This window comes from Harpia harpyja, chromosome 14 (assembly GCF_026419915.1).
Source record: "Harpia harpyja isolate bHarHar1 chromosome 14, bHarHar1 primary haplotype, whole genome shotgun sequence".
Lineage (NCBI taxonomy): Eukaryota > Metazoa > Chordata > Aves > Accipitriformes > Accipitridae > Harpia > Harpia harpyja.
In genome coordinates this window covers 10510477-10536662 of record NC_068953.1, presented here as the reverse complement: position 1 = coordinate 10536662, position 26186 = coordinate 10510477, and the positions used below count along the sequence as shown (strand labels likewise).

General features: G+C 36.9%; 1 protein-coding gene across 3 annotated transcripts in view; it reads right to left on the bottom strand.

Annotated features, from left to right (window-relative positions):
- TBCD (tubulin folding cofactor D) overlaps nucleotides 1–26186 on the bottom strand; it is a 131877-nt gene that overhangs the window by 12191 nt on the left and 93500 nt on the right. For all 3 annotated transcript variants that reach the window (XM_052809088.1, XM_052809091.1, XM_052809090.1), the window contains exons 27-35: nucleotides 25376–25457; nucleotides 21570–21688; nucleotides 21053–21144; nucleotides 20021–20161; nucleotides 14332–14415; nucleotides 12788–12946; nucleotides 11488–11626; nucleotides 4030–4151; nucleotides 2995–3072 (exon numbers count right to left, since the gene is read on the bottom strand). In XM_052809088.1, coding sequence (XP_052665048.1) covers nucleotides 2995–3072; nucleotides 4030–4151; nucleotides 11488–11626; nucleotides 12788–12946; nucleotides 14332–14415; nucleotides 20021–20161; nucleotides 21053–21144; nucleotides 21570–21688; nucleotides 25376–25457 — 1016 coding nt within the window. The remainder of the gene's footprint in view (nucleotides 1–2994; nucleotides 3073–4029; nucleotides 4152–11487; nucleotides 11627–12787; nucleotides 12947–14331; nucleotides 14416–20020; nucleotides 20162–21052; nucleotides 21145–21569; nucleotides 21689–25375; nucleotides 25458–26186) is intronic.

Below are 26186 nucleotides of genomic sequence, written 5' to 3'. Positions count from 1 at the left end.
CAAGGTGGGGGGAAACTCTCATGCTGGACATGCAGGTTTATGCCAGCTTAAGACTAGTAGGAAGTAACAGCCTGAAAAATGGCAGGCAGAGCTTTTCTTCTCATACTACAGATTCAAACTAAGCCAAGCACAACAAAGAAAAGCTGCTTTTGATAGCTTTTTGATTACCCTGGTGATACTAAAGTTGATTCATTTCAAACCCCACTGGACAGGTATTTACCCTACACTTTGCTTTCCCGCTGGCAGGTTCAGCAGGGTCCTGGCAGAGAAATGACCCACGCATGACAAATAAATCTCACTTTAAAGATGAGCATTCACAATACAATAATGGAAGAGAAACATGCAGTGGTTCACTTGCCCTCCTGCACAGAGATCATAAGACCAGCCATACAGAGAGCTTCACAAATGCTGAAATTAATCTACCAAACTACGCCAGAAATGTCAAGCTGCGTATTCTAAACTTTATGAGCTATATGGTGTGAAGAGGCAGGAAAATGCACCACGGGTTATGTCTCTGCGGGGCAGGAGTGACACCATGTGGCAATTTGCTTTAACTGGAACACTGAGCTCCTAACGAGCGTCAAACTAATTCAGCCAACAGCTATTAATCCTGTTTAAATTAAGCAGTGTAGGATATTACCTGCTCTGGACTGCTAATATTTTATTAGGGGGAAAAAAAAAAGGTCCAGGATAGTGCACAATATCCATTTGAAACTTCAAGATCCATTTGCAAGTACTTTTTTATAATGTGACAGTTGACTATTAAGTGGCTGATGTAGGCATAATCCTGATGCCAGACATCCTACAACCCAAGTCCCCTTGCTAAAACTCCACCCAGCCCACTGTGGTAAAAAATAAGGGAAGGAGACAAAATGGGAGCCAAACGCCCCAAGGAATGCTAACGTTTCATTCCCAGCTTCTCTGAAAAGTTCTTCATTTCCTACATGACAAGCAAGAAGTTCACAGCAGAACAGAAGCAACAGGGAAGCTGCTCACCAGCAGTAAGACTGTCTGTTTTCTAAAAACAACTGTGCACCTCATCCCTCTTATTCCAGGCACACTGTACAGAAAAGTATCTGAAACTGCATACACACATGGCCTTTTCATGCCACCAAGCATGTCTCAATTTTCAGGCTCATTCTGCATTGTATTTCTACATTTTTGTGGCATACTACTTTGACAAGGGAGTAAATGGTCTCACTCAAGAAACCAGGCCCAAAGTCACGCTTTTCTTCTATGCAAAAAGGAGTAGGTCGCATCCAACAGTGCAGGCGGGCAGGCCCTTGGGTCCAGGATCAGTGGTTATCCATCCCTAACTACACCGAAATGAAGTAAGCCAAAATAAGAAAATGCAAACATTGCACTAAATGTAATTTTGGGCTCCCCCATCTACCACGATCAGCTGATCTGCACACAGGCTCTTAGAGCACAACAGAACCCAGTACGTCAGGCTTGCTTGGCTCTCTGTGAAGTATACACAGGAACTCATTCATGATTAACTCTCAACCATAAGGTACCTGTATTACCAAAAAACTGTCACATGCAGGAACTAAACTGTCTGTCTCTTTCTAGCTGTCTGCAAACTTTCTAGAGCTCTAGCCTTCCAGAGCTTTTGTATGATGAGTTCTTGTGCTTCATGCCAGTATTTCACTCCCTTGCCATGAGAATGATCCACTAGGCTGTATAATTATTAATTCTCTTTTTTGGTTTCATCATCAAACTGGAAGCAAATACATTTGGATCAGCTTCAAAATCCTTCTCCCCTCCCCCCATAATCCCCCTGGTCTTTATTTCAGGCCCTTTTAATAAAGCATTACAATGGCACCACAGGATTGAGTTTGAGTCTCACTTACACAGCAAATGCAGTGATGCTACCACATGCTTTCTGTTTAGTGACCCGTGACGTGGGAGACAGACTTTACCTGGGTTTTCCACCTGTAATCTATCATCTTCCCCAGCAGGGAAGACTGGAACCTATGTGGAAGTCCCAGATCACTGGCATGATCACCAAACTGAACAAGTAATATTCATTCCATCTGTGAGTATTTGACTCATTTTAAATTCCCATTCAAAAAGGGACTGCCAAATTTGATTTAAGACAGATTATCTAAATACACACTTCAAAACAAGAGCAGACTCAATTAAAACTTTGAGAGTGATAAAAGCTTTTCAAATTTATCTGCTGTGAGCAATTCTTGAATCAACAGATTCCAAATCCAGTGTATGTGCTTGTAGGATTCACATTGTACAATTCTGCAAATATCTGTAGATGTGCCAAGATGCTGCCTAAGAGAGTTTTTGCAATATATTTATTATTACTGAAGTTAAAATCATTCTCTTCTGAAACATCTGCAGAAAACCATGATTTCACATTGGAATATTTTATTCCATGTTTATCCATTCCTGAACTAAATACTTTCCAGAAGACTGAACTCGGTGTGGAAAAGCTGGGACATGCCTTTTTTATTATTCTTATTAGAATCTTAATTAACTTCTTTTGGAGATATTCACATTAACAAAAGCAGTCAGATTTTAGAAGAGATAGCTTGTAGGCACACTATTTTGCAGCATCACGACAGGACACTGCCATTGCTAAAGGCTCACAGTAGAGCAAAGAATGTACTCCAAAAAACATGCATTGAGTAAGCTAGTGAAGAAAGAAGCTAAATGGATCTGATACTGGCCCAAGCCTGCCAGCTGAAACATGCAAATTGAATTTGGTTAATGTACTGGTTGTTAAACAATGAACCAATAACCAACTTCTACACTGATATGAGAGTCAAAGATTTTATCAAGACCCTTTCAAGGCTGTCTGGTCCAGAATTTGCCACAGCTGTCCCACTTCAAGAAAATTAAAACATTATATCCATATACACTCACAGTTAAGAGTCCTACGCACCCACATCTAAAGCAACATTCAGCAGCAGTCAGTGTAAGACTTAAGAGGCCTGTTGCATGGTGGAAAATAAACAAAAAAGACTTTCAGCAACTTACTTCTCTTGCATGGTAAATATATCAAAACAGCCGTTTGCCAGCATTTGATCCAGCATTGTCAGGAGGGGTACAGACACCCTGATGAAAGAAAATAATTTAACAATGTAAATACACTTCTTGGCGCATATATGTACACTATTTTTAATTAGAAGCAAAGAAAGAAAAGTTCCTATCTACCTACACATATTTAAATTAGAACTCTAATTTACACAGAGGAGGGTTGCTCGGTAACTTCTGTGCGTTGGCTACATCATCCTCATTGGCTGAGAGGGGGACATTCTGTTACAGCCAAAAGGAAAAAAACTAATTAACAACATGCCTGGTTTAAACTTGCAGGGTCCTGAAAACACAACTAACAGTAGTAGAAAATACTAATTTATTTTCTAGTATATAAACAATGTATTGCACAAATGTATCGGAAGTTACACCACCTTCTCACTACAGGTAATCACCAAATGAACCAACACACAATGTGTCAGCTGGAATAACTATGGTCATGTTTTCTATTTGAACAGTTGAGAGAAGAAATAAAATAAAAACAAAATAAAACTGAAAATTCTATTAATAGTTGTGGGGTTTTTTTCCCCTAGGGAGTATTTTCTATTTTGCACATATTTGATAAGTAAGGCTTAGAGAAATTCAACTCATTATGCAGAATGAGTCATCTTTAAAGAAAAATCTTCACAAGAAAATTATATTTCAAGTATTTATGAAAATGCACTACCTAAACAAAATGCAGACTGGATTACACTGAGAAGTGTGCAGCAATATATAAGCCCCAATACTGCATTATATAAAAACTGGTGCTTATCACATTATGCGCAATATTAAACTATAGTAAATGCAAAATATTCTACCATCACTCCTTTGTTACACGTTTTACCAAAGGCACTGCTGTACCAAACAGATGTATTAAAGCAAATTTACACGGCTCAGGCACACTTCATCTAGGCATATTAAAAAAGATGGGTGATACATTTGACTTCAAATAGTCCTGCTGTTAAAGATAAAAAAAAAGCAAAAGAAAAACATTACCGGTCATTCCGCAGGTTGTCCTCAAAGACCTTTAGCAACGTCTCACAAAAACTCTCCATAGCACTGGAATCATTCTGGATTTTCTTCATGTAGTCAAAAAGGCTCTGGGCAGAGTGTCTGAGCTACAACAGAAGGAACCTCAAATGAAGGCACAAGGAATAAACCCCGCTGCAACACACAAAAACACTGACTACACAGAATTACGCTTATCCCTCACTACCTGAGGTGTACACCTGCACTGTGAACACACTCTTCCAACAGCAGCTGAGTGTATAAATTCAGTAACAATATTTGACAGAAAGATGGCTATTTTACTTTCATTAATCATTTTTCAAGGAAGGGGTTTTTTTCCTTCTTAAGTTTTGCCATTGTAGGAAAAAAGACCACATTAAAGGTTCATTATTTTCTTTCTCTCAAAATAAAATATCCCTAAACCGCTACAATTATCCTGCTTTACTTCAAATAATAATATTGTTATGGCTCTGAAAGTTAAAGAGTACACAAGAAGTTCAAGAGGTAATATTTATTAAACAAGCTGATGTAATTGAAAAATGCAGGCAAGCTCTTGGGCACATAGTGCAAGCCACACAAACCAGCAGTAAACTTGGGTTAAAAATTAAAAACAACTCAGAAGTAATGACTCTTGGTTTAACTTTATTATGTTAATCAGCTAGTTTAGAAAGATGGCAGAAGGTTTTAGCACTTATGTTCAAGGCTCAGCTGGAAGGAGTCCATTTGGGTCACGCCAGCTCTTCAATATCACAGGCTACAGCCTTTGCACAACAGCTTCTTGCTGTTGTGGTCCCAGATCTCCAGGAGACACATTGCTCCTGAGCACAAGCCAGGCCGGCTTCTCCTCTCCTGGACCTGCTCAGGCTTCAGCCTGGAAACCTGGACCTGCAGTGCGGGAGGGGAGAAGGCAGAGTCTCTGTGGGATCCCCCTTTCCTGCAGGATCCATGCCCCCAAGCAGCTAACGGCACACCCTGGAGCAGCAGGACGAGGGCTCCAACAGGATATATGAACATCACTACTAATCCTAAGATTTTCCATTTCTGGGAGAGGTAGAAATTTTGGTTTCCAATTGACTTCCCTTCAGGATGAGAAGAAAAATTTGGGGTTTTCTGTTACAGAAACTTCCTCAAAGGGAAATATCTCATCAAAGATAAACATCATCAGATTTCAGAATTTTCCTGACTCTGATGTGAAGGATTATCAGTCCTTCAGGGGCTTGGTCAAGTCGATTAGGGAAGGGTGGTGGTGGTTAGGGGGTGTCCCCCATAAGAAACTGGCTTACAATGAAGGGGGCTGTGGGAAGGGTAGGTGGGCCAGATCAGTTTTGAACTACGAACTTCTTTCAGTTTTGGATGCAAGTGTTAAATAATTTTTTGTTGAGTCAAGAGGAAGCTGTAAGCAATAAGTAAGCCTATTCAGTCAGTCAGGAGATTTTCTTTCTGAAGCTCATACATAGCATTTTGAGAGTTCATTCAGAGGTACAATCAGTTCCCTCGGAAGACTGACCCTTTTATCAAGAAAAAAAATAATTAGATCAGTATAAGAAGTGTCACAAGTGTCTTCCTGAAAGCAAAAGAGAGGAATCTCTATTTAAACATTTTATCTAATTTTATATCAGGAATGTTTATGGGTGCATCAGCACAGAAGTACAAGAACATTTTAGCCTTGAATCAAAACTCTGAAATAGTTTTCAAAAGCTTTAGCCCACTTGTAAACAACACAGTACAGCAATCCATACTACCTCAAAGTGGCACAGTCTGCTCTTTTAACAGTTTGTTCTATAGCAAAACATCCTGGGCAACACAGAAGCAGAAATATTTCTTTAAAAATGTCAAGCCATTTAAAGAAATTATTCAGTTATTCTGCATTTCAAAATGATAGTCAAATCTCAGTAAAAATTGTTTAAACATTTGTAAAAGCTAGCTATAGTAAACTGAAATACTGAATTGAACTGAGTGTGCTTCTTTTGTGTGCCAAAAGTAACGTTGATATGTTTCCCTGTGTGCCGAGTATAAACTGTATCCTTGCACTGAAAGGTCTTTACAGGATATACAATTGTAAGGAAGAGAAATTTCCTGAAAATTTAAAACCTGCTTAATTATTATATACTACCCTTTAAAACAATCTGTCCATTTAAGACCATTACAAATAAAGAAGAAATACATTGTCTTAATACCTTAACCTAGCAGAGATCAATAATAAGCAGAAGAAAGGTTACATCCGAGTCAAGTCTCACAAAAAGATCTTAGAACGTGTATGGTTAACCATGTAATTTTCTCTCCTATTTCTTTTGTCTTTTAAACTACCTTGCAGATCTCTCACCATTTTTTGAAGAAAGCTTAATTACTCAATGCTTTTCCTGCAGATTCAAGCGATTGGAAAGGCAAGAATGGGCACGAAACAAAAGGGCAAGCATAGCTACACGTAGGATGTTCCAAAGCTGTGCAAAACCAAGACAGAGTAGAAGGATAATCAGAAAAACTGTACGATGAGGACAGCATTTCTTCATTAGCAAGTAATTAAACAATACAAAAGTACAGGTGTGGATAAACCATCACATAAGTGCTTGGAAGATTTAAAAATGGGACATTTTCCAAATAGTCAGCATAGACCTTACAAACTTTACCGGAAGAAACTCCAATATAACAAAGTAACGTTATATGAACGGGTTAAATCCGTATTTCCTCCTTAGGTGAGTGCCCCTTTTTCCCCAGATAACCTATGAGGACAATATCTGAGCTATAACCTTAACTGCTCATGAGTATTTGCAGAGAAGAGCATTTCCAAATTTCTTCTTCATTTATGCAGAACAGAATTCGCACTCTATCAAATGTGTGACATTTACCTTTCCCTGGGGTTTCACAAGGACTGGGAAAGGAAATTAGGAGGTTAATGGGTTGGAACGGGGACAACTTTGGATAAGAATTTAGGAGGAGGCCTGAGAATGACCTTGTTGTTATTAACATGGTAAAAACAGGGTTTGCCAAGGCTTGACTCTCCCATCATTTAAGCCAACAGTAGATACTTCAATGATAGGCAATACACGGTAAGGCGAACAGAGCATTCAAAGGGACCATTCATCTGATGATAAAATTAAAGTCCTAAAGATTTTACCTCCTGAACCAGGGGAAAAGTATGAGGAAGTGTAGCCACAAGCAAAGGGAGAAGGCAATTACAGCTCTGGACAGGTGTGCGACATATAAATAAGGTGTCTACACAAACCTTCATGAAATTGTTTCCTAGTCAGCTTGTTGCAAAACTGAAGTACAATGCTTCTAAAAACAGTCTCAAGGCAACAAGTGGGATTGATATGGCCAAAAGAAAATTACCTTAGGCATCCAGTTTGTAACAGAGCATTCAAAATCTCAGCTACCCGTCAGCTATAAAGATGCCCAATCCACATAAGGGCTCCAATTCTTACTTTGCAATACTATCTTGGACAGACCTGATGAAAAAGCCAGTAGGGCATGGTAAGAAAGAAAGAGCCTGTACTGAAGATGTTCAGTAGATCGACATAACCTAGTGGTTGTCAGTCTCCCATCTAACCAGTCTCCTCAGAGCCCCAGGTATCTCAACAAAATTCAGTCTTCTGCACCTAATGCATCACAAATGGAAGTCAAGTGAGTAACTACTGGGAAAGCTTGGAGAAAATCAGATGTACAGGTAATTGCTAAAGGCTCCAGTTTTCACAGAAGCATTTCGATAGAGCAAGACCTACTCACAGAGTTAGAACATTCCTGTAACACGTGCAGAAGAAACCATATTACGCTCAATAAATAACACTGGGTTTGGATCATTTCTAATCCTGACAAACTTACAGTGCTGAATTGGCAATAGCCTATTTTTACCAGTAACTTTAGAGAAAATTGCATATCATTTAAATTTTAGCACAAGTGAAACCATGCCTCCCTTGTTTTACTTGCAACGTTCCTTTTAATAAATCAAATAAATCAAATCTTTGGAGTTCAGTAACTCTTAAGTCAGTGATATTTTACGAGAAGTAGGAGTATCATAATTCACACTATTTTTTTCTTTAAAAAAAGAATGCCAAAAATTATTCTCAAGTGTATTTTGCTCAAGAATTGTCAACCAAAGAAATTGGATTTAGGGCCTGTTCCTTCAAAACAAATATGCATTAATTTGCATACAATTTGTCACAGTAACCAGATGGTTTAGAACATCACCTACAAATGTCCCAACATTTTCATTTGTAAGAACTAACACTGCTGTTCAAAGCCCAGTATTGGCTCCAAACAGTACATAAGAGTCATAAAAATTGCTGGCAAAAAATAAGTCCATTCTGAGGAAAGTAAAACACAAATTGTATCATGTATTTGGCACACAGGTAATGTTGACATCTATATGCCATAGCTGGGCTTTAAGTTTTGTCAGGTGCTTTAACATACATAGGCATTCATTGGATAGTTTCAGAACTGGCTACTCCAACTGTTACAGGTCTTTGGCATTTCATGTTGGAACCCTGGTACTGGCCTGGGAGAAAACCTTTAATTTTCAAAATAGGTTGCTGCCTTTTTTTTTTTTTCCTTAAGGTTTTACTTAAAATTTCTGTAACATTTTAAAATGTAATTTTCACTCTTTATGGAGGGAGGGGAATCACAGGAAATTCTGTGCTTTAACAAAATTTTAAATGTGGTGTAGTTCAACAATAATGAAATAATACAAAAATTATATCCTGACCCCTGAAACTACAGGGTTTGTGAACTAGAGAAAGAACACCATTGTATAGTTCTGATCTGCATATACTGAGAGGATTTTTTATGCAACCATAAGAAATATGCATCATTGTGGGCCAGATATATAATTAGAAGATTCTTTTACACAGAGAAAGTGCCCTTTGAACCAAGGGATAGGAGCAGAATGCCAAATCCCAAAGGGAATGACATCTTCTGTTTTTCCAGATTACTTTAAAATGCTTGAGCTACAATTCTTTCAGCAACCATGCTGCCACCAAAATGTTTCTGAGATACCCCACACAGCTCATGCCAGAAAATCTCTTTAAAAAGCAAAACAAAGAACTACTCTTGCTAAATATACTGCAGAGCAATTTTAACTATGAAAAAACAGCCACTGACCACCGAATAACAATGGAGCCTTTTCTCCTACTAATTCCCTGAGATGTCTTAAAGACAAACCGACATTTGAACTCAGATTATCTTGCAGTATACCAGAATCTTCTAACTTTCTAACTTCTGCGTCCACGTGTATATGTGCGTATATATTTTTTCAGCGAGAGAGGGAAGAAAGGAAAGATCACAAGAACGCACAGAGGTTACTGCAAGAACACTTATTTGAATAATCCTTGTCCTTTATCCAAAATTTAAAAAAATCTGTCTCTTTCATATGGATTTAATAGGAACAGTTCTTAAAATTTTCTATTAATGTTTTAAATCAGCTGAATATTCAGCAAGGACCACTACAGGCTTTGATAGAATAGTTTGAAACACAAGTCATTATAAGACATATCAATTCTAATTTATATATCATATTTTAAATATTAAATGTAATTCACCACACACCGTATAATCCCAAGTATAAGTACCCTATACTTTGAGCTTCCTTTGCACTTCTGTCTGGCTCGAAAGAGAATTAGGTCATCTGCCTTCTAAAGCCAAAGCCCTTGAGAGTATTTTAACCGGAACAAGCCTTTAGCATTAAAGAAAAATGCAGGGTCACAGAAAGTTAACATTTCTAAATTGTATTTTGAAAACAGTACAGAAGGTTGCCCTTAAATATACTGGCAGATGGTAACAAGGGAAGGGAGCTAGAAGTAACTGAACTGTTTACACTTTTCAAAACCAAGCACAACCAGAACTTTAAAAAAAAAAAAAAAAAGATATTAAAATGTTGAATAAGAATTTTCCTCTGACCTCAGTTAGCAGTCAGAATGTCTGTTTCTCCACAACTTACTTCCCTTTTTATACTTGTACGAATAACTTTGGTTTTGGTGGAGCCTCCTATAATTAACTGTTTGACTAAAAGCTGAATTTCATGTGTATGTCTGCTATTAAAAAAATCTGTTAAGAGTTACATTGTCTATCCAATAATTATTGTCATAAACCAATAAGCATATGTTTTCAAAGTTTTAAAATAGCCATTGCTATATAATTAGTTGCAATTTTAGAAACATTAAAATTCTCAAAACTGGTTTAAATACATGACACTGCACAGACACCAATTTCTCAGCTACATGAAACCCAAAGGCATATGAGTATCTCTTGATCACAGGCGCAGAACCCATGGCACCAGGCAAAAACCATCATTTGGGCATATTCTGAACAGCTCATGGTTAAGACTGAGAAGTAGAAGCCATGGGAGACAAGCTCGAAATGATTACTGCCTCCCTTCTGTGAACCCAGCAGGAACTGTTCTCTCTCCACAAAAACTGCTTCCCAACACTTATCACTTTTCTACCAGCTTTCTTAATTAGAGACGGCAATCTTAATTAGAAACACTCTTAAACACTGTTGGGGTGCTGACTCATGACCTCCTCCTTCTGTTACAGGACCACTGCAATTTAAAGATTTAACTGACAGTCCAGAATTTTCTGTTACTGGTCTGATATTTCTCTGTAGTGTCATATTGAACTGTGTCCTTACCCCCAATAGTTGTTTTCATATATGTTACATCTTGGCTACATCAAATAACAAAGAAGTTAGAAGCCAAATATCTTGAAACCAAGAATTCTGAAACTAGCAAGACAAGCTGTAATATAAGGACAGAAAGATACACTAAAGTTATTATAAAGTCTGGAAGATTTTGGGAGAATAACAGACTACCAAAACCAGAGATAAAGACACTGTTCACGCACAGAAGAATGAAATAGATGCAAAGCTCAGAGGACTCAGACAGACATTTGAATGATACTGCATTGTAATGTAACTTCTGGCATCCCTCTGGTACTTTTGTAGAAAGCATATCAAAATTAAAAAAAAAAAAAATCTGAACATACTGTTAACACATATCGACAACTAATATTTAGCACCTTGCATCAGGTTACAAATGAGAACTGGCATTCACCTCATTTAAAAAGAGCAATCAGCTTACATTTAGCCACAACATTTAGCTGAAAGGCTCTTCCTCTGTTAACAGCTTAGAAGGGTGAGCAAATAAACATAAGAGTTGATTGAGCCAACAGGCTGGAACTCTCAGGTTCTATCAGGCCAGGAAACAAGAAACAAAGTGTCCTTACTCTTCGTTTCCTGCATGCTCAGTAAGTCAAGAAAACAATACTTTTAAAGGTTAAAAATATAAAGCCCATCAGGTTTAAAAGTATGACTTGGTTTCTTTTAAAAATCTTGTATCTGAAATTCTCACAGAAATAACTATCTGCAATATCCATTGTAATAGACTAAACAATTTAGTCAACAATTTTATCAGGTAAATGCATTCTACTACCAAACAGGTAAGCTGTTCTGCTTTCTTACCGTTGTCTCTGTTAATCCACCAACAGACACTGAGAGACCCAAAAGCACATAGTATTGGTATGTTGGCAAACCCAAAAGCTGGGTGATTCGAGGGAAAGCTTCTGAAGCGGCATTCCAGTTTAGAGTCTCTTTCTCTGACCTGGGGAAAGGGGAAGAAAAAAAATAATCTTGTATGTGTGCACTGCCTTTCTTCTCCATACATTCCTATGATAGCTCCTCATCCTCAAGTAGCACGTCAGTGAACAAAGTCTCAGAATTACCTAAAAATCAAATTAATCATTGGTCTTCAAGCATAAGGGGAAAATACAAATCAAAACTTCAGCCACTCTCAGTAAAGTGAAGCAATCTTCAAGTCCTTGTTCTGATTCAGATAAGGGATTTGAACCACAGTTTCCTTTTCACATGCACTTTTCTCTACACCAAGAAAACAAGTTTCTCTTTCTTGTGTTCCATTCTTGTGTTCTCTCCCACCAACCTAGTCAACAACTGATACAAAGACAGACTTATCCCAGCAAAGGCTGACACACATACACCCCAGCACAGATCAATCAGCAGCCCAGCAGACAGAGCACTTCCTGAGTTACAGGAGGTTGAGATTCTGCTGAGCAAACAGAATGCAGACACAAAGTTGGAAGTTCCTCATCCCAATCAGGTATTATAATCACCATTCAGGAATGAGTTGCTTTCACTCTTGCATTAACTAGAAATTCCGTCTTGGAAAACTACTGCAACTAGAGCTTGGTTAAAATAATGCAATTCATTAAAAATTATCATTATGATCAACGTTTTCCAGTTGGGAAAAAAAAATTCAGGAAGGGGGACTGCCAATAAATTCCAGCTCTCACATTATGAAAAGAAAATGAGATTATAAACCAGACATTTCATAAACAGCAGGATTACCAAAACCCAGCTCCCAGCAGTTCTGTTTTACCAATGGTCTCCCATCTACTACTGACATGATCTCTACCATCCACCATGAAATTGGCTGATGGGTTCAGAAATTATTGGGGTTGATCCAGAGAAAGACTTATGCAGCATGACCATATAAGACCTATCTCCTTCGGTAACTATGGTTTTAACAGGAACTCATACTATTAAGTTCTTCTTTCAAATATTTTATATGTTTATGCATCTTCATTGGACACTTCAATGAAAGTCTGACAAACAGCACCAAATACTTCTCCATACACGTATTAGGCATTTGGGCACAAAAATTACATCTGGTTGCTTGTGTTAGGTGTAACTGTGTGCATGTATCTTTTACCGCCACTGATTTAGGATATGTTTTTCAATATATTACCTTGGAAATATCCTCTCTAGCTCTTCTCGATGAGGTATGTGTGGAACTGGAGGATGGTCAAAATGTAAAAGAGTAAGGAACACAGATCCTGCATGAGCTCGAAATTTATCTATTTTTTCAGCTGACTGTTGAGCCAGCCAGCACATAATCTGTTTGCAGCTACAAAGAAGAAAACAATTAATCACATAATTAAATCAGTAGAATGAGTATTTAAATTGTTTCAATGACATCAACATCCTGCTATGAAAGTATTCTGGTTTAACTCTTCATAATGAACGTACAAGTGATTTAAGACATCAACATGGTGACAGAATCTTTAAAGCTTTATCTTCCATAGATCAATCAAAAAATCATTATGACGTTAATGTTACACAGTATTTGATATTCACATACCACCTTTCATCCAAAAAGATATGAAGGTGCTTTAGAGTTTGGATGAACCGCTGCATTTCAGTTGGAAATAGAGCAAGAACCTTGAGAAATTTTCAAGTAGAAAATTGCACATGTAGCAGAGGACAACGTCTGTCCCAAATCTCATATATCCCAAATTAATCACTTCTTCAACTCTGGCTAGTTTTTAACAATATCCTATTTTGCCTACATTCATAACTAAACTCACAGCTACAATATTGTGTTCCACAAGGTTCTTTACACCTTCAGAAAGGACATCTAATGACAGTAAAACCAGCTAGAATTCTTTCAGTTACTGCCCAGTAACTGAAAGACCCAGTAAGACCCAGAATATTTAGAAAATACGATCCAATTGGCAGGAATGCTTTTCTAAGTTTCATGTGAATAATGTATTGTTTGCAATAGACCAATAGGAGGAAGACCCTGGACAACGGGCACTGGTTGAGTAGTGTATTCCTACAGAATCCACTATTTTCCTTCAAAGCGTCCTTCTAAGTTTGGGGGTTTTTAAATTAAAAAAGAAATCATGCATATATTCAGCTAACGATTGGGCATGCTCTGTCCATAAACCAACACCATTACTAGGAAAGTTTTGCTGCAGCTCAAGCTATGCTTAAAAACTGGTAAGTATTCCTTTTTTTTCTTTTTTTTAACTATTAGGAGTATTGTATCATGAAATTCAAAATCAGAAGCTCAATGTAAATTATCTTTTTCTGTATTTCTTTACTAATAGTTCTGTAAAGAAGACAGAAATGAATACAAACTCCTCTCCACATTTTATCACATTCCAAATTAATGATACAATGCTCTGGATAAGCAGGCAAGTTTGCTTTCTATTTAAGTGAACAATACAGGCAAGCTCCACAGAGGCAGCAAGTATAGACCAAATCTCACAGATGCACTGCATTTCAAAGGTGGGACTGCCACCCGGTTTCTCTCAATAAGGTTAGTCTCTCTGAAAAACAGATACTATATTCTCAGCATCTGTATGGGTGTAAGCTTGATGCACTTCTATCAAAAGTTCTGTCACACTCAATAAAGGGGTAAGACTACAACATATAAGCAATGCTTTCGTGTATGGACTGGAATGTAGTTATAAGAGATAAGACACAAAAATAGTACAAGTAGCCTACATGTTGGCATTAATTAACTCTGCTTCATTCTGAACCAGCAGAAGCGTCACTTCCATTAAACTCGTCATAGCAGCTTCACGTACCCTGTTGAAACAGAGATACATTAGAGTAGTTACATCAGTATTTATTTAAATAAATACATCAGCAGTTAAATTAGACACTGGCAAATATTCAAAATAATGAAAGCGTTGACCACTGAGAGAAGGTATCATATTTTTGGGAGGAGGAGGAGTGTGTACAGCTGTACACCCAAGCCCCATTCTATGAAGTGATGCCCACATTGCACTGAGGGTACAACAGTCATCCTAGTTTCCAGGCAAGCCCCCTGCCTCACCATCTTATTTTTTATTTCAGCCAGATGTCATCAGGTTTATTCTTTATTTTAAGAAGGTTAAAATTTATAATGATTATTAATATTTAGTGTGCAGGTAGATATATTTAAACCTAAGTGCTTTGTCTGCTTCAAATCATCTTCTAAAAAGGCCAACCCACATTTTGACATTAAGATATTTAAACACTATTAAAAGTGTCACATTCTTGTAAATTTTCAAGCTTAATATTTCCAACGTTAAAAAGAATTGTGACTCAGAACAGCTTAAATCTCTATGCTAAATAATAATTAGTTTTATGAAAAAGATTAGCTAAAGTAACGCTAAGTTGTGCTTGAAGTGCATCTTTATTTGGTGAAGATTTTCTGCCTTCAAAATGTCTAAACATAATATTAATATAAAAAAAAAGTTGAAGAGTATAATTTCAATCAAAAATAGAAAAGAACATGCTTGTTTTAAACCACACGCCTTGTCAATACGTGAGTTGTTAAAAGTAGTTTCTTTCTCAAGACATAGGGAATACTACGGCAGATCCTCAACTGATCCTGCAGAAGACCAGGACTAACACATTCATCACATTATTCACTCATGGTAATCTCATCCTTTCTCAGTAATAATTTAAAAAAAAAAAAAAAAAAAAATTGACAAGGTACACCTGCCTACTGTGAAAAGTAATATTCCTGCTTCTAATTTCCAAAACAAGCTGAAAATAGTTGCTTGTGCAATCTAAAACTGGGTGGGACATTTGTTATAATGGTAAAAAAGGTAAATTACATCATTTTTTCCTAAGTAGCTTAATACTGTATTAAGTTTGGCAACCTTTCATCGAAGTTATGTTTTCCTAGTTTTTCATATAGTATCTGACTATTAGATATTCAAGTCTAACACCTGTAGACAGATTGGACAAGTCCCAGCAAACAATCTGTCCAAAGAAATGTAAGGTTTGCATATGGAAAGTAAAGTTGGTTAAACTTTCCCACGATTCTATTAAAGACAGACAAAAATTACAAACCAAAGACAAGGTCTCTCCAGAGAAATGGCAGTTCTTCCCATATCTTTCCATCTTAGTCAATGGTTTAGAAGAAACAGAATGAGAAAACATTCATATTTGAGAGGCCACAGAAGTATTTAGCATCCAACAGTTTGCATTGAGAAAGGATTCCCCTTCCCCCTTGAATTTACATGTTTCTTGACTTGATTTTGGCTGGCATTGCCAAAGAAGCTTGAAAAGAATCTGGTGCTCAAAGCACATTTGAATTTTAATGGGTGTTGGGAATTTAATTTCCTCAGGATTTCTTTAAAAATTTCCACTTTGTAGAGTTTTGTTTTGTTTTTAAATTAAGACATAGACAGAAGGATAAACAATAGGTATGGGGAACTTCAGTGAGAGCTGTCAGATGTGGAAGTTAACTTGAATACCTAATTATACTTAGCCAGGTTCTCATCTACTTCGGCATCACACCTGATTTTGAAAGCATAAAGCTTAGTATCTCTTCCCTTTCTCTGACTCCCCACCCTATATGGTTGCTCTTACATTTTTTTGCAGCTACACCTGTCTCTCTCTCTTGTGTTACTACTGCATTCCCTGAGCAACAGACCCATTCACCTTCCTCTTCCTTTTTTGACAGCTGAAGGAGGAGGAGAGGGAAAGCCAAGCTCCTTCTTCCCTTGCACAAGCTGGAAGGACCTGCTCTTGATCCTTACTAGTTTGCATCCTTGTTTCCTCTTCTAAGTTTGAGATATCAAACATGCCTACTTTTCTCTGATTTCTTGTCCTGTGTTAGTATTTCCCCATTGTATGACAATTTTAACAACCAGTACTGAAGGCTGAGGAGCTGGGCATCATTATACAAAACAAGAAAAACACAAACACGTAAATATTAACTCAGGCTGATAAGAGTAGTCTGGATTATTTGCCTTGTGTACTTTTCCAACACATTTGTAAATATTGTAGTGAAGTACCCTAAAGCAACTAGGCTAATAATTTTAAAAAGTGCCCAATGCTAACATGGCACAAAATATCTTTCTTCTACTTTGCACTATAGAACTTACACTTTACTTTCTGTTCAAAGACAGAGTAGTTATAAATAACTATTGCAACTCACTCTGGAACTGATGAGATCTCAGTGACCTATCATGACTTGGTAGAGCACAAGCATTAAAGTTTGACAGCAGTATAAACTACCCAGCGATTGCTGGCAATTCAAAAAATGTAGGATGATACATATTTCACAAAAAAAAAAGCACAATCACAACTTTTCTTCCTACATAAGACAATAGTTGGTTACAGCATGTGTTATAGTAGTCCTGATTCTTCATGGTAATTAAAAATGTATTTCACAGCACCTGCCCCTGGGTTCAAGCTATCTAATAAGCAATCCTAAAGGGAAGAATGCCACTGTAATTAACTTATTTTCTTTTTTTAAAGCAAACCTGGGGCTACCAAGTAGAATAACAAGATTAAAGTCAAGAGTGCGTAGGACAGAATTCTAAAACAGACATAACCAAAAATTTGAGCCTAAAGAAAAAGCTCCCAAACTCACACAATGCATACTTGGCATCATGTATTATTATACCAGATTTGAACAGGGATCAGCATGCTAGGCATGGCTGCTGAAGCAGAATACAGCCAATGCTTCAGAACGGGACTGTTTTGCTTGCAGCAGGGAGGAGGGAGCAAGCAAGTGACTGAGACTGTTTTGGCCACAGAAAGAAGTATGACGAGCAAGGAGGAGTGCACATCCTCCCCTACAAGGTCCAGCTAACGTCTCACCCATTGTAGCCTTCCCAAGTCAGCAATTACCATCACAGGTCGTAACCATCATCTATGAGCTCTGCCAGTTTTGCTATAGCCACAACATACCTAGTTTGGAGCCCTTCATTTCAGTAGTCCTCTATCCCTCCTCACCTGTTGAGTCACAGCTGCTAATTACAATATAGTAGATGCCACTCAATTAAATTAAAAGGAAATTAGGTTTCATGTTCATACACTACTGTTGAAAACACCCTTCAAAGAAGGGGACAGTGACAAAAAATGTCTAAAACAGTTATTTCATACAAACACTCTGCAAGGATATGACTGAAAATAAATACCAAAGCCCTTCATGTGACTCAGCACTGTTAGATAAGAGCTTCTTCAATAAACTGGGAAAATAAGGAAATCTTTTCAACCAACAAAATTATTTCACACCAGTACTTTTCAGGCACTCCCCACTTCCTGCCTGGAATGTAATAAAAGCATAGCCAGATACTAGATCTGAACAATCAACAGGTTGTTAATTTACAATCCTGAACATGCATCTCTGTATCCTGAGATGCTTCATATAGTTGCCAGACAGGTCAAATACATATTACCATACCATACAAACAGTATTACCCATACTGTTAAACAGGGCTGATCATTTATGTATAGAATCGTATCTAAAAGCAACATACACCTGCATATTTTCAAATTATAATTATGGATTAAGACAATAAAATTAAGAAGTCTTTGTCAAAAACAGCATTTTACTCAAAATCAAATTCCAACAAGTAACAGACAATTAAAATTAATTTATCACATTCATTTACTTAGTTTATGGCTTCTCTATACAAGGATTAAGTGTAACTGCTCTGAGCCTTCTACATAGCAGCAAAATTGTCATATATTATAAATCTGCAGATACTGGATTTATTCCTGAATTCTGATAATTTAATACTTTTTATTAACAAGTACTATTTCAGGCTGGGCATATTTGTGCTCATAAACACATGCAGAAAAGCACCCTGACAAGACAGCCTGTATGTTTCCTTAGTACTCATTTGATCCCTAAGATCCATATTTCACACAGTTTTCTCACCCTGTAACTACAGGATGGTAGAAGTGAATAACATGAAACCTTCATTGCTGCTCTGTCTACCACATTCAAAGATTGCAGGAACTTCCACTCAGTAAGTGATGTTACATCTCCAATTACAGCTTCTTTAGAAATTAAACACAAACCCCAAGAAGGGCATAAGCCTTTATAGTGCTTTGGTTCATCAATTTAGAAATAGCCTTTTCAGGTCACTGTTACTGAAAGAATAAAGAACATTCAGATGAATGCTGTGTTATATACTGAATCTTTTTTATATATTAAGGGAACTGTGAAGACTGAAGAATGTCACAAAAATATGACTGCTACAGACTTAATATTATACCTATTCTATAGACTTCACATTAGTAGATACATTTCTACAGACATGATTTAATTATGCTTGCAATCTCATAGCTGAAATAATTGAAACCCTAAACTTACAAAAGAGTCAGTGTCCTGGTTTCAGCTGGGATAGAGTTAACTGTCTTCCTAGTAGCTGGTACAGTGCTATGTTTTGAGTTCAGAGCAAAGAATGTTGATAACACTGATGTTTTCAGTTGTTGCTCAGTAGTGTTTAGACTAATGTCAAGGATTTTTCAGCTTCTCATGCCCAGCCAGTGAGAAAGCTGGAGGGGCACAAGAAGTTGGCACAGGACACAGCCAGGGCACCTGACCCAAACTGGCCGACTGGGTATTCCATACCATGTGACGTCCCATCCAGTATAGGAACGGGGAAGTGGGGGGCAGGGATTCGCCGCTCGGGGACTGGCTGGGTGTCGGTCAGTGGGTGGTGAGCAATTGCACTGCGCATCATTTGTACATTCCAATCCTTTCATTATTGCTGTTGTCATTTTATTAGTGTTATCATTATCATTATTAGTTTCTTCTTTTCTGTTCTATTAAACCGTTCTTATCTCAACCCACGGGTTTTGCTTCTTTTCCCGATTTTCTCCCCCATCCCACTGGGTGGGGGGGAGTGAGTGAGCGGCTGTGTGGTGTTTAGTTGCTGGCTGGGGTTAAACCACGACAGTCAGTAATATCACAGCACAATTAATAAAGTTTTCATCCATCTCAGAGTCACTAGCCTTGAAAATTTGTCCCTAACACGTTATGCAACTGCTCCCTCTGCTGGCAAAAAATCCCCACAACACAAACATACAATAGGAGAGTTCACCAAGTAGGAGAAAATGTGTTATTTCAAAGAAACAGAAGTAATGTTTTAAATCTCTGTACTTTTTACAACTAAATACATTCTTAATAGTCACTAAAGAAAATTATGTCATCCACAAAACAGAATAAGGCTGAACTTCAGTTCAAAACACAACCGTCCCCATCTTCCTAACTTCCAAGGCAAGAGACAAATTCTTGTCAGCTTTTCCTTTCCCCCAGTGTAATTCAACCTATACTTAAATCTCCAAAAGCTTGGAGCTATCTATTTCCAACAGGTTTTGAAAAGACATCAGTTTTTAATTAGTCATCGAACATGACAGCTAAGTTTAAGTCTCAGTTTGTAAGGCATCTTACCATCCTCCAACATCTCCTCGGCTGTCTGTGGTGTAGTCCGTCATACCACTAAGTAGTGTAGCATAAATCTGAGTAACGTTATCTTTGCAGACATATTCTTCCTGGGTTCCTTCTCCATTTACACCTATTGTCTGGCAAACCCTTTAAAAAGAGAAAAAGGGAGGGGAAAACCACAACACTAGCAAGGAGAAACATTAAGATCATAGCTTTGTTCTGTTGCTTAATAAAATTCCTCGGACATAAAATATTCTAAACACCTATAACATCTGCTACAAACAGTATGAAGAATATTTCTGAGCCTACTGTGTGGTATTTGACCTGAGGATTTCTGATCAGTATTCAGGTTTAAAGGAACACTGGCAAGCTAAAAAAAAAAAAAAAAAAAAAAAAATCAACAGATAAGCAGATTGGGTTTACATCTATACTACTACAAAAAGGAACATGCTTGAAGTACCTGTCAGTTTTTGAACTCTCCTTAAAATGAAGTGAGCGAGAAGAGCAAAGGACTAATACAATGTGCATTGAATTTGATACTAACAAGCTTCTTTAAATTGAAGACATGGGGTTTTTGCACTGTAACAGTTTAAGAGCACATATAATATGATACTATTAACACTAACTACACTGTGGCATGTCAACATAGAAAATACTCCTTTAGAGAAAAAGTACAACTTCTTTAAATCAATTCAATCTTCTTACTAAAAAAGTGGAAAAAAACCATATATTCTTCCTCCTCACTAAACTGCAGCCCATGAGAGCGGTGATCTATAAAATATACTCTAGCTAGTCAGTTAATGGATTAAAAAACCCCACAACACCATCAGAGTTGTACTCCATCCTCAGATGTGTAGATAAATCCTCTGAATCAAAGATATATTGAATAATGGAGATACATACAGTCCCACACTAAAAATGTGCATGTCATAGTGTAGCTTGATTTCAGGAATCATGCTACAAGCTCACAACAGAAAGCAGAATGAACAGGAGAAAGCTTCTAGAGAAAGAATTAAAATTAGACAAAATCAAACATACTTTGCAATTGCTATCAGGGCATCTCTTCTGGCTTCTGCAAAGCTCACGTCTGCAGGGGAAATTAAGGTAACTTTTTTCAAACCTTCCAAAACCTGAAAAAATATAAAAATTGAGATATTTAAATCCAATGCATTATTTATGATACATGTTATATTTAGGTATCATATTAAAATGAGCTCAATCACGTATGAGAGAACCAAGCAGGCAACAGTGTTTGGTTTCTCACCAGGACTTGTCAGCCTGCCTCACTTCTCCCTTTGGACAAATGTTCCATAGCAAAGGTATAATTCAATCTCTGGCTTTTCCATTAACACTACTAAAGCAGGACTAAACTTTAATTATCAGAATCTATGACAAGCTAAACTCATGATGATTTTCTGGAGTTACTGTATATTAGAATCCAAATCCCTTTCACAAAGACCTTTAATTATGATCATTATTATTTATTTGATTACCATCATAGGTTTCATTCAAAAATACCGTGTGTCCTCTTCTCATTACAATCGTATTTTCTCACCTGTTGGAGCCTGCCCTTTAGCAGAAATCTTGGAAGGGCCCCAAGTGCTCGTGAAAAGCCGCAACGAATCATTTCCTCTGTGTTTTGTAGTTCTGAAACATACTGTGTCACCAGCTCATCTATAAAAAATACAATTCCAGAGTGAAAAGCAACTATCACATCATTATCATTACATATTTGGCTAACAAAACAATATAACAGGGAAAGATCCCCCAAACAGAGCAGCTAGAAAATTTTATAATTCATTAAACTAAAATACAGAATACCATTAATTTCCTACAGAAAAAAGATAAAAATTTTAAGATGTTCACTGTTACATGAATGAATTCTTATTTTCTAAATATGAAGTCAGATTTTTAGACAGAATAATCCTAGTCATTCAGAGAGACAAAGTTCTCAATTTTAAAAAGCTACAATGTTTTAAAAATCCAAAGAATAAGTGTAACCACAAATTTCTATGCAAACACATGGGAACAAGTTCTCTTATATTTACAGGTCATCATTTTCCATAATTAGACAAGTATTCTGTGTTAGGAAAGAGATGTCTCTGGATTTATGAAGGTCAGATATTCGACAGTTTTCCCCCAGAAAAGTCTTAATTGCACTCAGTGTTTAAACACACACACAGATCATACCTAAGCAATGAGATAATTTTATATCACTTTTTATATAAAATGACAAAAATAAAGTTGGGCTTTTTGCAGGAGAAAGCTCAAAAGGAAGTGCCCGTTTTGAAGCAGGGATGCTGTGCTGACATTCTGTGCACTGTTACATGACAAAACAGGGACAATCGCTCTACAAACAGTAGCACAGACAAAAGGCACAAGAATAAACTGAACTGGGCATGGAAAAAGGAGTCTCAACAATGCAGTGAAGAGATACAAAGAAGAAAATGAGGATGAATGAAAAAAAGAAAAAAAGTCAGGAATCTATCTATGTATTTCTACTGTAGCCTTTATCATAGACTTAACAGACAATACTTCCTTTACCAGATTTTTCAGCTACTATATTAAACTCTTCTGTAAAATGCAGAGAAAAACAACGTATTCCAGAAAAGCTTCTAAGAACCACCAAGATAGCTGCAATAAACAGAACTCTGGTACAAAAAGGAGAAAGGTGGTCTTATTAATCGCTTTACTGAATATGCACTTTTTAATCCTCAAAGAAAAAGAATCAAGAGATCCTAAGAAGTTTACATAATTGTGCCATTGCTTACCATCATCTAAGATTTAAATGATTGAGCAATATTTGCTAGAGGAAGAAAGAATAGTTACCATAAGAAACTACAGATTAATCATAACTCACGACTTTTTTTTTTTTTTTTTTTTTTAAAGTCCCTATGCAATCAGCAGGCCTCAACTAGTTCCTCAGATCAGCGAACTAGTTCCCTGTCCAGAGGTTAGCAATACCTTCATATAAGCACATCTATTTAAAAATTTCCAAACCAGGGACTGTAAGATAGAGTCTTGAGGCCATAGGAAGATGCAATACTTGCTGAGACAGCAACATGATCTTAGACAATAAGACTATGACAGTCTTCCCTTTGATTGATGTAAATTTAAGATTGACATTTTAGCCAAATGACATAAAATTAAGACATGGCAACTAGCAAACGAGCAGCTCTGCTTTTAACTACTTAGTAATTATGCTAGCGAGGGTAATGCAAATGTTAATATTCTTCTAAGAGACTTCAGCTTCATAAAACAACAGGTCTATGAAGCATCTACAATATTAATTCAACACAACCCATCCTGAAAGAGTATTGAAAGAGAAAGTCATCAAAACCACACCAGAACACATTAAGACAGAAAAAATAAAACAAAGAAAAGGTGAAAACAGAGTCAAAAGGAGTGATTCAATAAAATTGCAGTCTTATAGGGACAGATTTTGAATGCTGAATCACTAACATATCTTTGATTTGTGTTTGCATTTTAATCTGTCAAGCCATAGTGAAACACTGGTTAAATTTTACCAAAAGCTTCCCCCCCCGCCCCCAATCCCCTTAATCACGTTTAGACCTGCTTTAACTGACTTATCTAAGGCACCTGCATTGTCATTGAACGTCTTCTGCACTGTAGCTTCCACACATACATGCATACGTCAGACATTATGGGGAGGATTTTTAGTAGTGGATTTCAATTCCACAACATACAGAATTTAATGGTCATGAAATACATAGTTTTTACTGGCACAGAGATGAAAATACACAATTTTTTTTTCTTTTAAAAGATGCTTGCATGTATAATGGCACTTTTGTTACCATATGTGGAAGAGGCTTTAGAGCAGTACAAGGCCAAACAAAAGCATAATCAAGACAGAGCTGACTAGAGATCTTTTAGAACAGAAAAATTTCCAACTCACAATTCTATTCTCTAAATCATTCTAGAAAGTCTGATGAAAAATTTTTCCTGTATCTATAAATCTCACTCTAATTACGTCCCTAGACCATCACAGCTACATTGCCATGATTCCTTCAAGCACAAGCCAGATGAAAAGTTAACCTAGAATCCAGGAAAAAAACAATTAAGCTTCATAGGCATCTAAAAGAGTCCAGCATCAGAACAGCTGCAGCCATCTATTGCGTGTTCTTCCAGTAGATCCCCTCTCCTTGATTTTGACATCCGGCCAAGTTTTCCAGTCCACTTTTACATAAGCTTGAAACTTCATCCTTACATAAAATGTGACCTATTAACCTTTAAACTCATTTTTAGCTTGCTTGCTTTGATTCAGCATTGCCTCCTCCTGCTCAAAGTGTTCAGTTTTTACAAAACATTACTCTTTCCTGAGGTTGGGGTTCTTTAATCTGCCTTAGTACCATATCACATGTGCTGCCCACAAAAAAGTCAGGCATGCAGTGCCAACCTGCATAAAGGAAAGGGCTATTTTTTTAATTTTTTTTTTTTCCCAAAAATATAGAGATTTAGCAATATAGAAAAGATTTAAAAATCAAGATAGGCTGCTTTTACATATCAGCCATAACTTCTTTGGGGCATGGACTGCATGTTACTATATATGTGATAGGTGTCGGGTTCATTCTAGGAACTACCGTAGTAGAAGTAAATAAGGTATTCTGTTATCTGATTGAGGAATGACTTAGTAATGGCAAAAAAAAGGAAAACAAATCATTATTTTGTTAAGTATATATAAGTTCACTGTCATATTTAGAAAAAAAAGAACAAAAATGTTGTTATTCTTAAAATATCTATCCATACAATCCAGCAATCTGTCTCTGATGGACGTGATACAATTTCATACTTGAAACAAAGAAAGGTCCAGAAAAACCAGTATAAAAAAGATGTTGATTCATACGCTCCTAACAAAGTTTAAGCCTACTCCTGTACTACTGATCCAAATCCAAACAGATGAGGTTTCATACGCACATTTACAAGAACTCTGGGTGTCCTTGCTGTCCTTCTCTTCTTATCGCTAACCAATTCTTCAAGTCTGCCACAATCTCTCGCACACAGTTTATCAAAATATGATGTGAAAAAGTCTCATTTCATTAAAATTTAGGATTTGCCACTAACACATATTCTTTGCTTCTTTGTTTCACAGTATGGAATAGAAAAGCAACCTGTTTTTCCTAATATTCATTATTATTGTACCTTGCATTCACCTCCAGTCTAAAACAAGCAAAAACCCCGAGACATTTCCTAGACTTTCAGTTGGTTTTATCATTCTTTCCTGAAGCATTTTAAGGTCCTTTAAAATTAGTGATGCTCCTCGCCATTCTATCCAATACCTCCAAAGTGCATGTTAGGTCCAGCCCAATATTTTCTGCCTCTACTGTAAACATGAGTCATTACCCTGTAGAGCTGGATCAGCTTCTCCATTTTCATTGATGTAATATTCACTACACAGCGCAGCCAGTGCAGAGACTGCAGACTCCTGCAACAGAGGCAAAACTGTGAACTTGATATATTTACTAAGGTCATACTTTATGATAACTGTGCTTAGAATTAAAAGGTTAAAGAAAAAGAGAGTGGATTTTTTAAAAAAATCATTCCCTTCAGCTACTGATATTTACTTTCTTTTTATTTCTTCCCAATACTGGTTTAAGAACAGTTGAACAGGAAACCTATGTAAGAACAGAACAGATTCTACTCTTATACCTTAAAAAGTACCAGTAAACTGAATTAATACTTAAGACATTAATAGTGATGTATCAACTGTATTTTCAGTTCAGTTGAAAGACCTCCAGGATGACACAGTATTACAAAATACAGAAGTCATTATTTCACCTTCAATGTATTGATGCCAGATTGATAAGAAACAAACCTTACTTCCCCAGAAAGCTATAGAAAGGAAACACAGAAAGAACCCCATGGACTGAAGGTTATAAACAGAAAACCCCAAATATCTAGTATCACAAACCTTGTGTCTCAATCTTAATTGGTTTAGAAAAGGATCAAAGGTTGTGTATTATGCCTGAACCTCCTAATCTTTAGAGTGGTTTCGGTCATACAGCTGCTATTTCAAAAAGCATGTAACAAGTTTTCTCATAAAATTTATGGTTGAATTATACTTTTCAGCTAATAATATAATGCTGACCAAAATTATAATAAATTTGAGAGTGTGCAAAAACTATGCACTGTTCACTCCATATTAATAGCAACG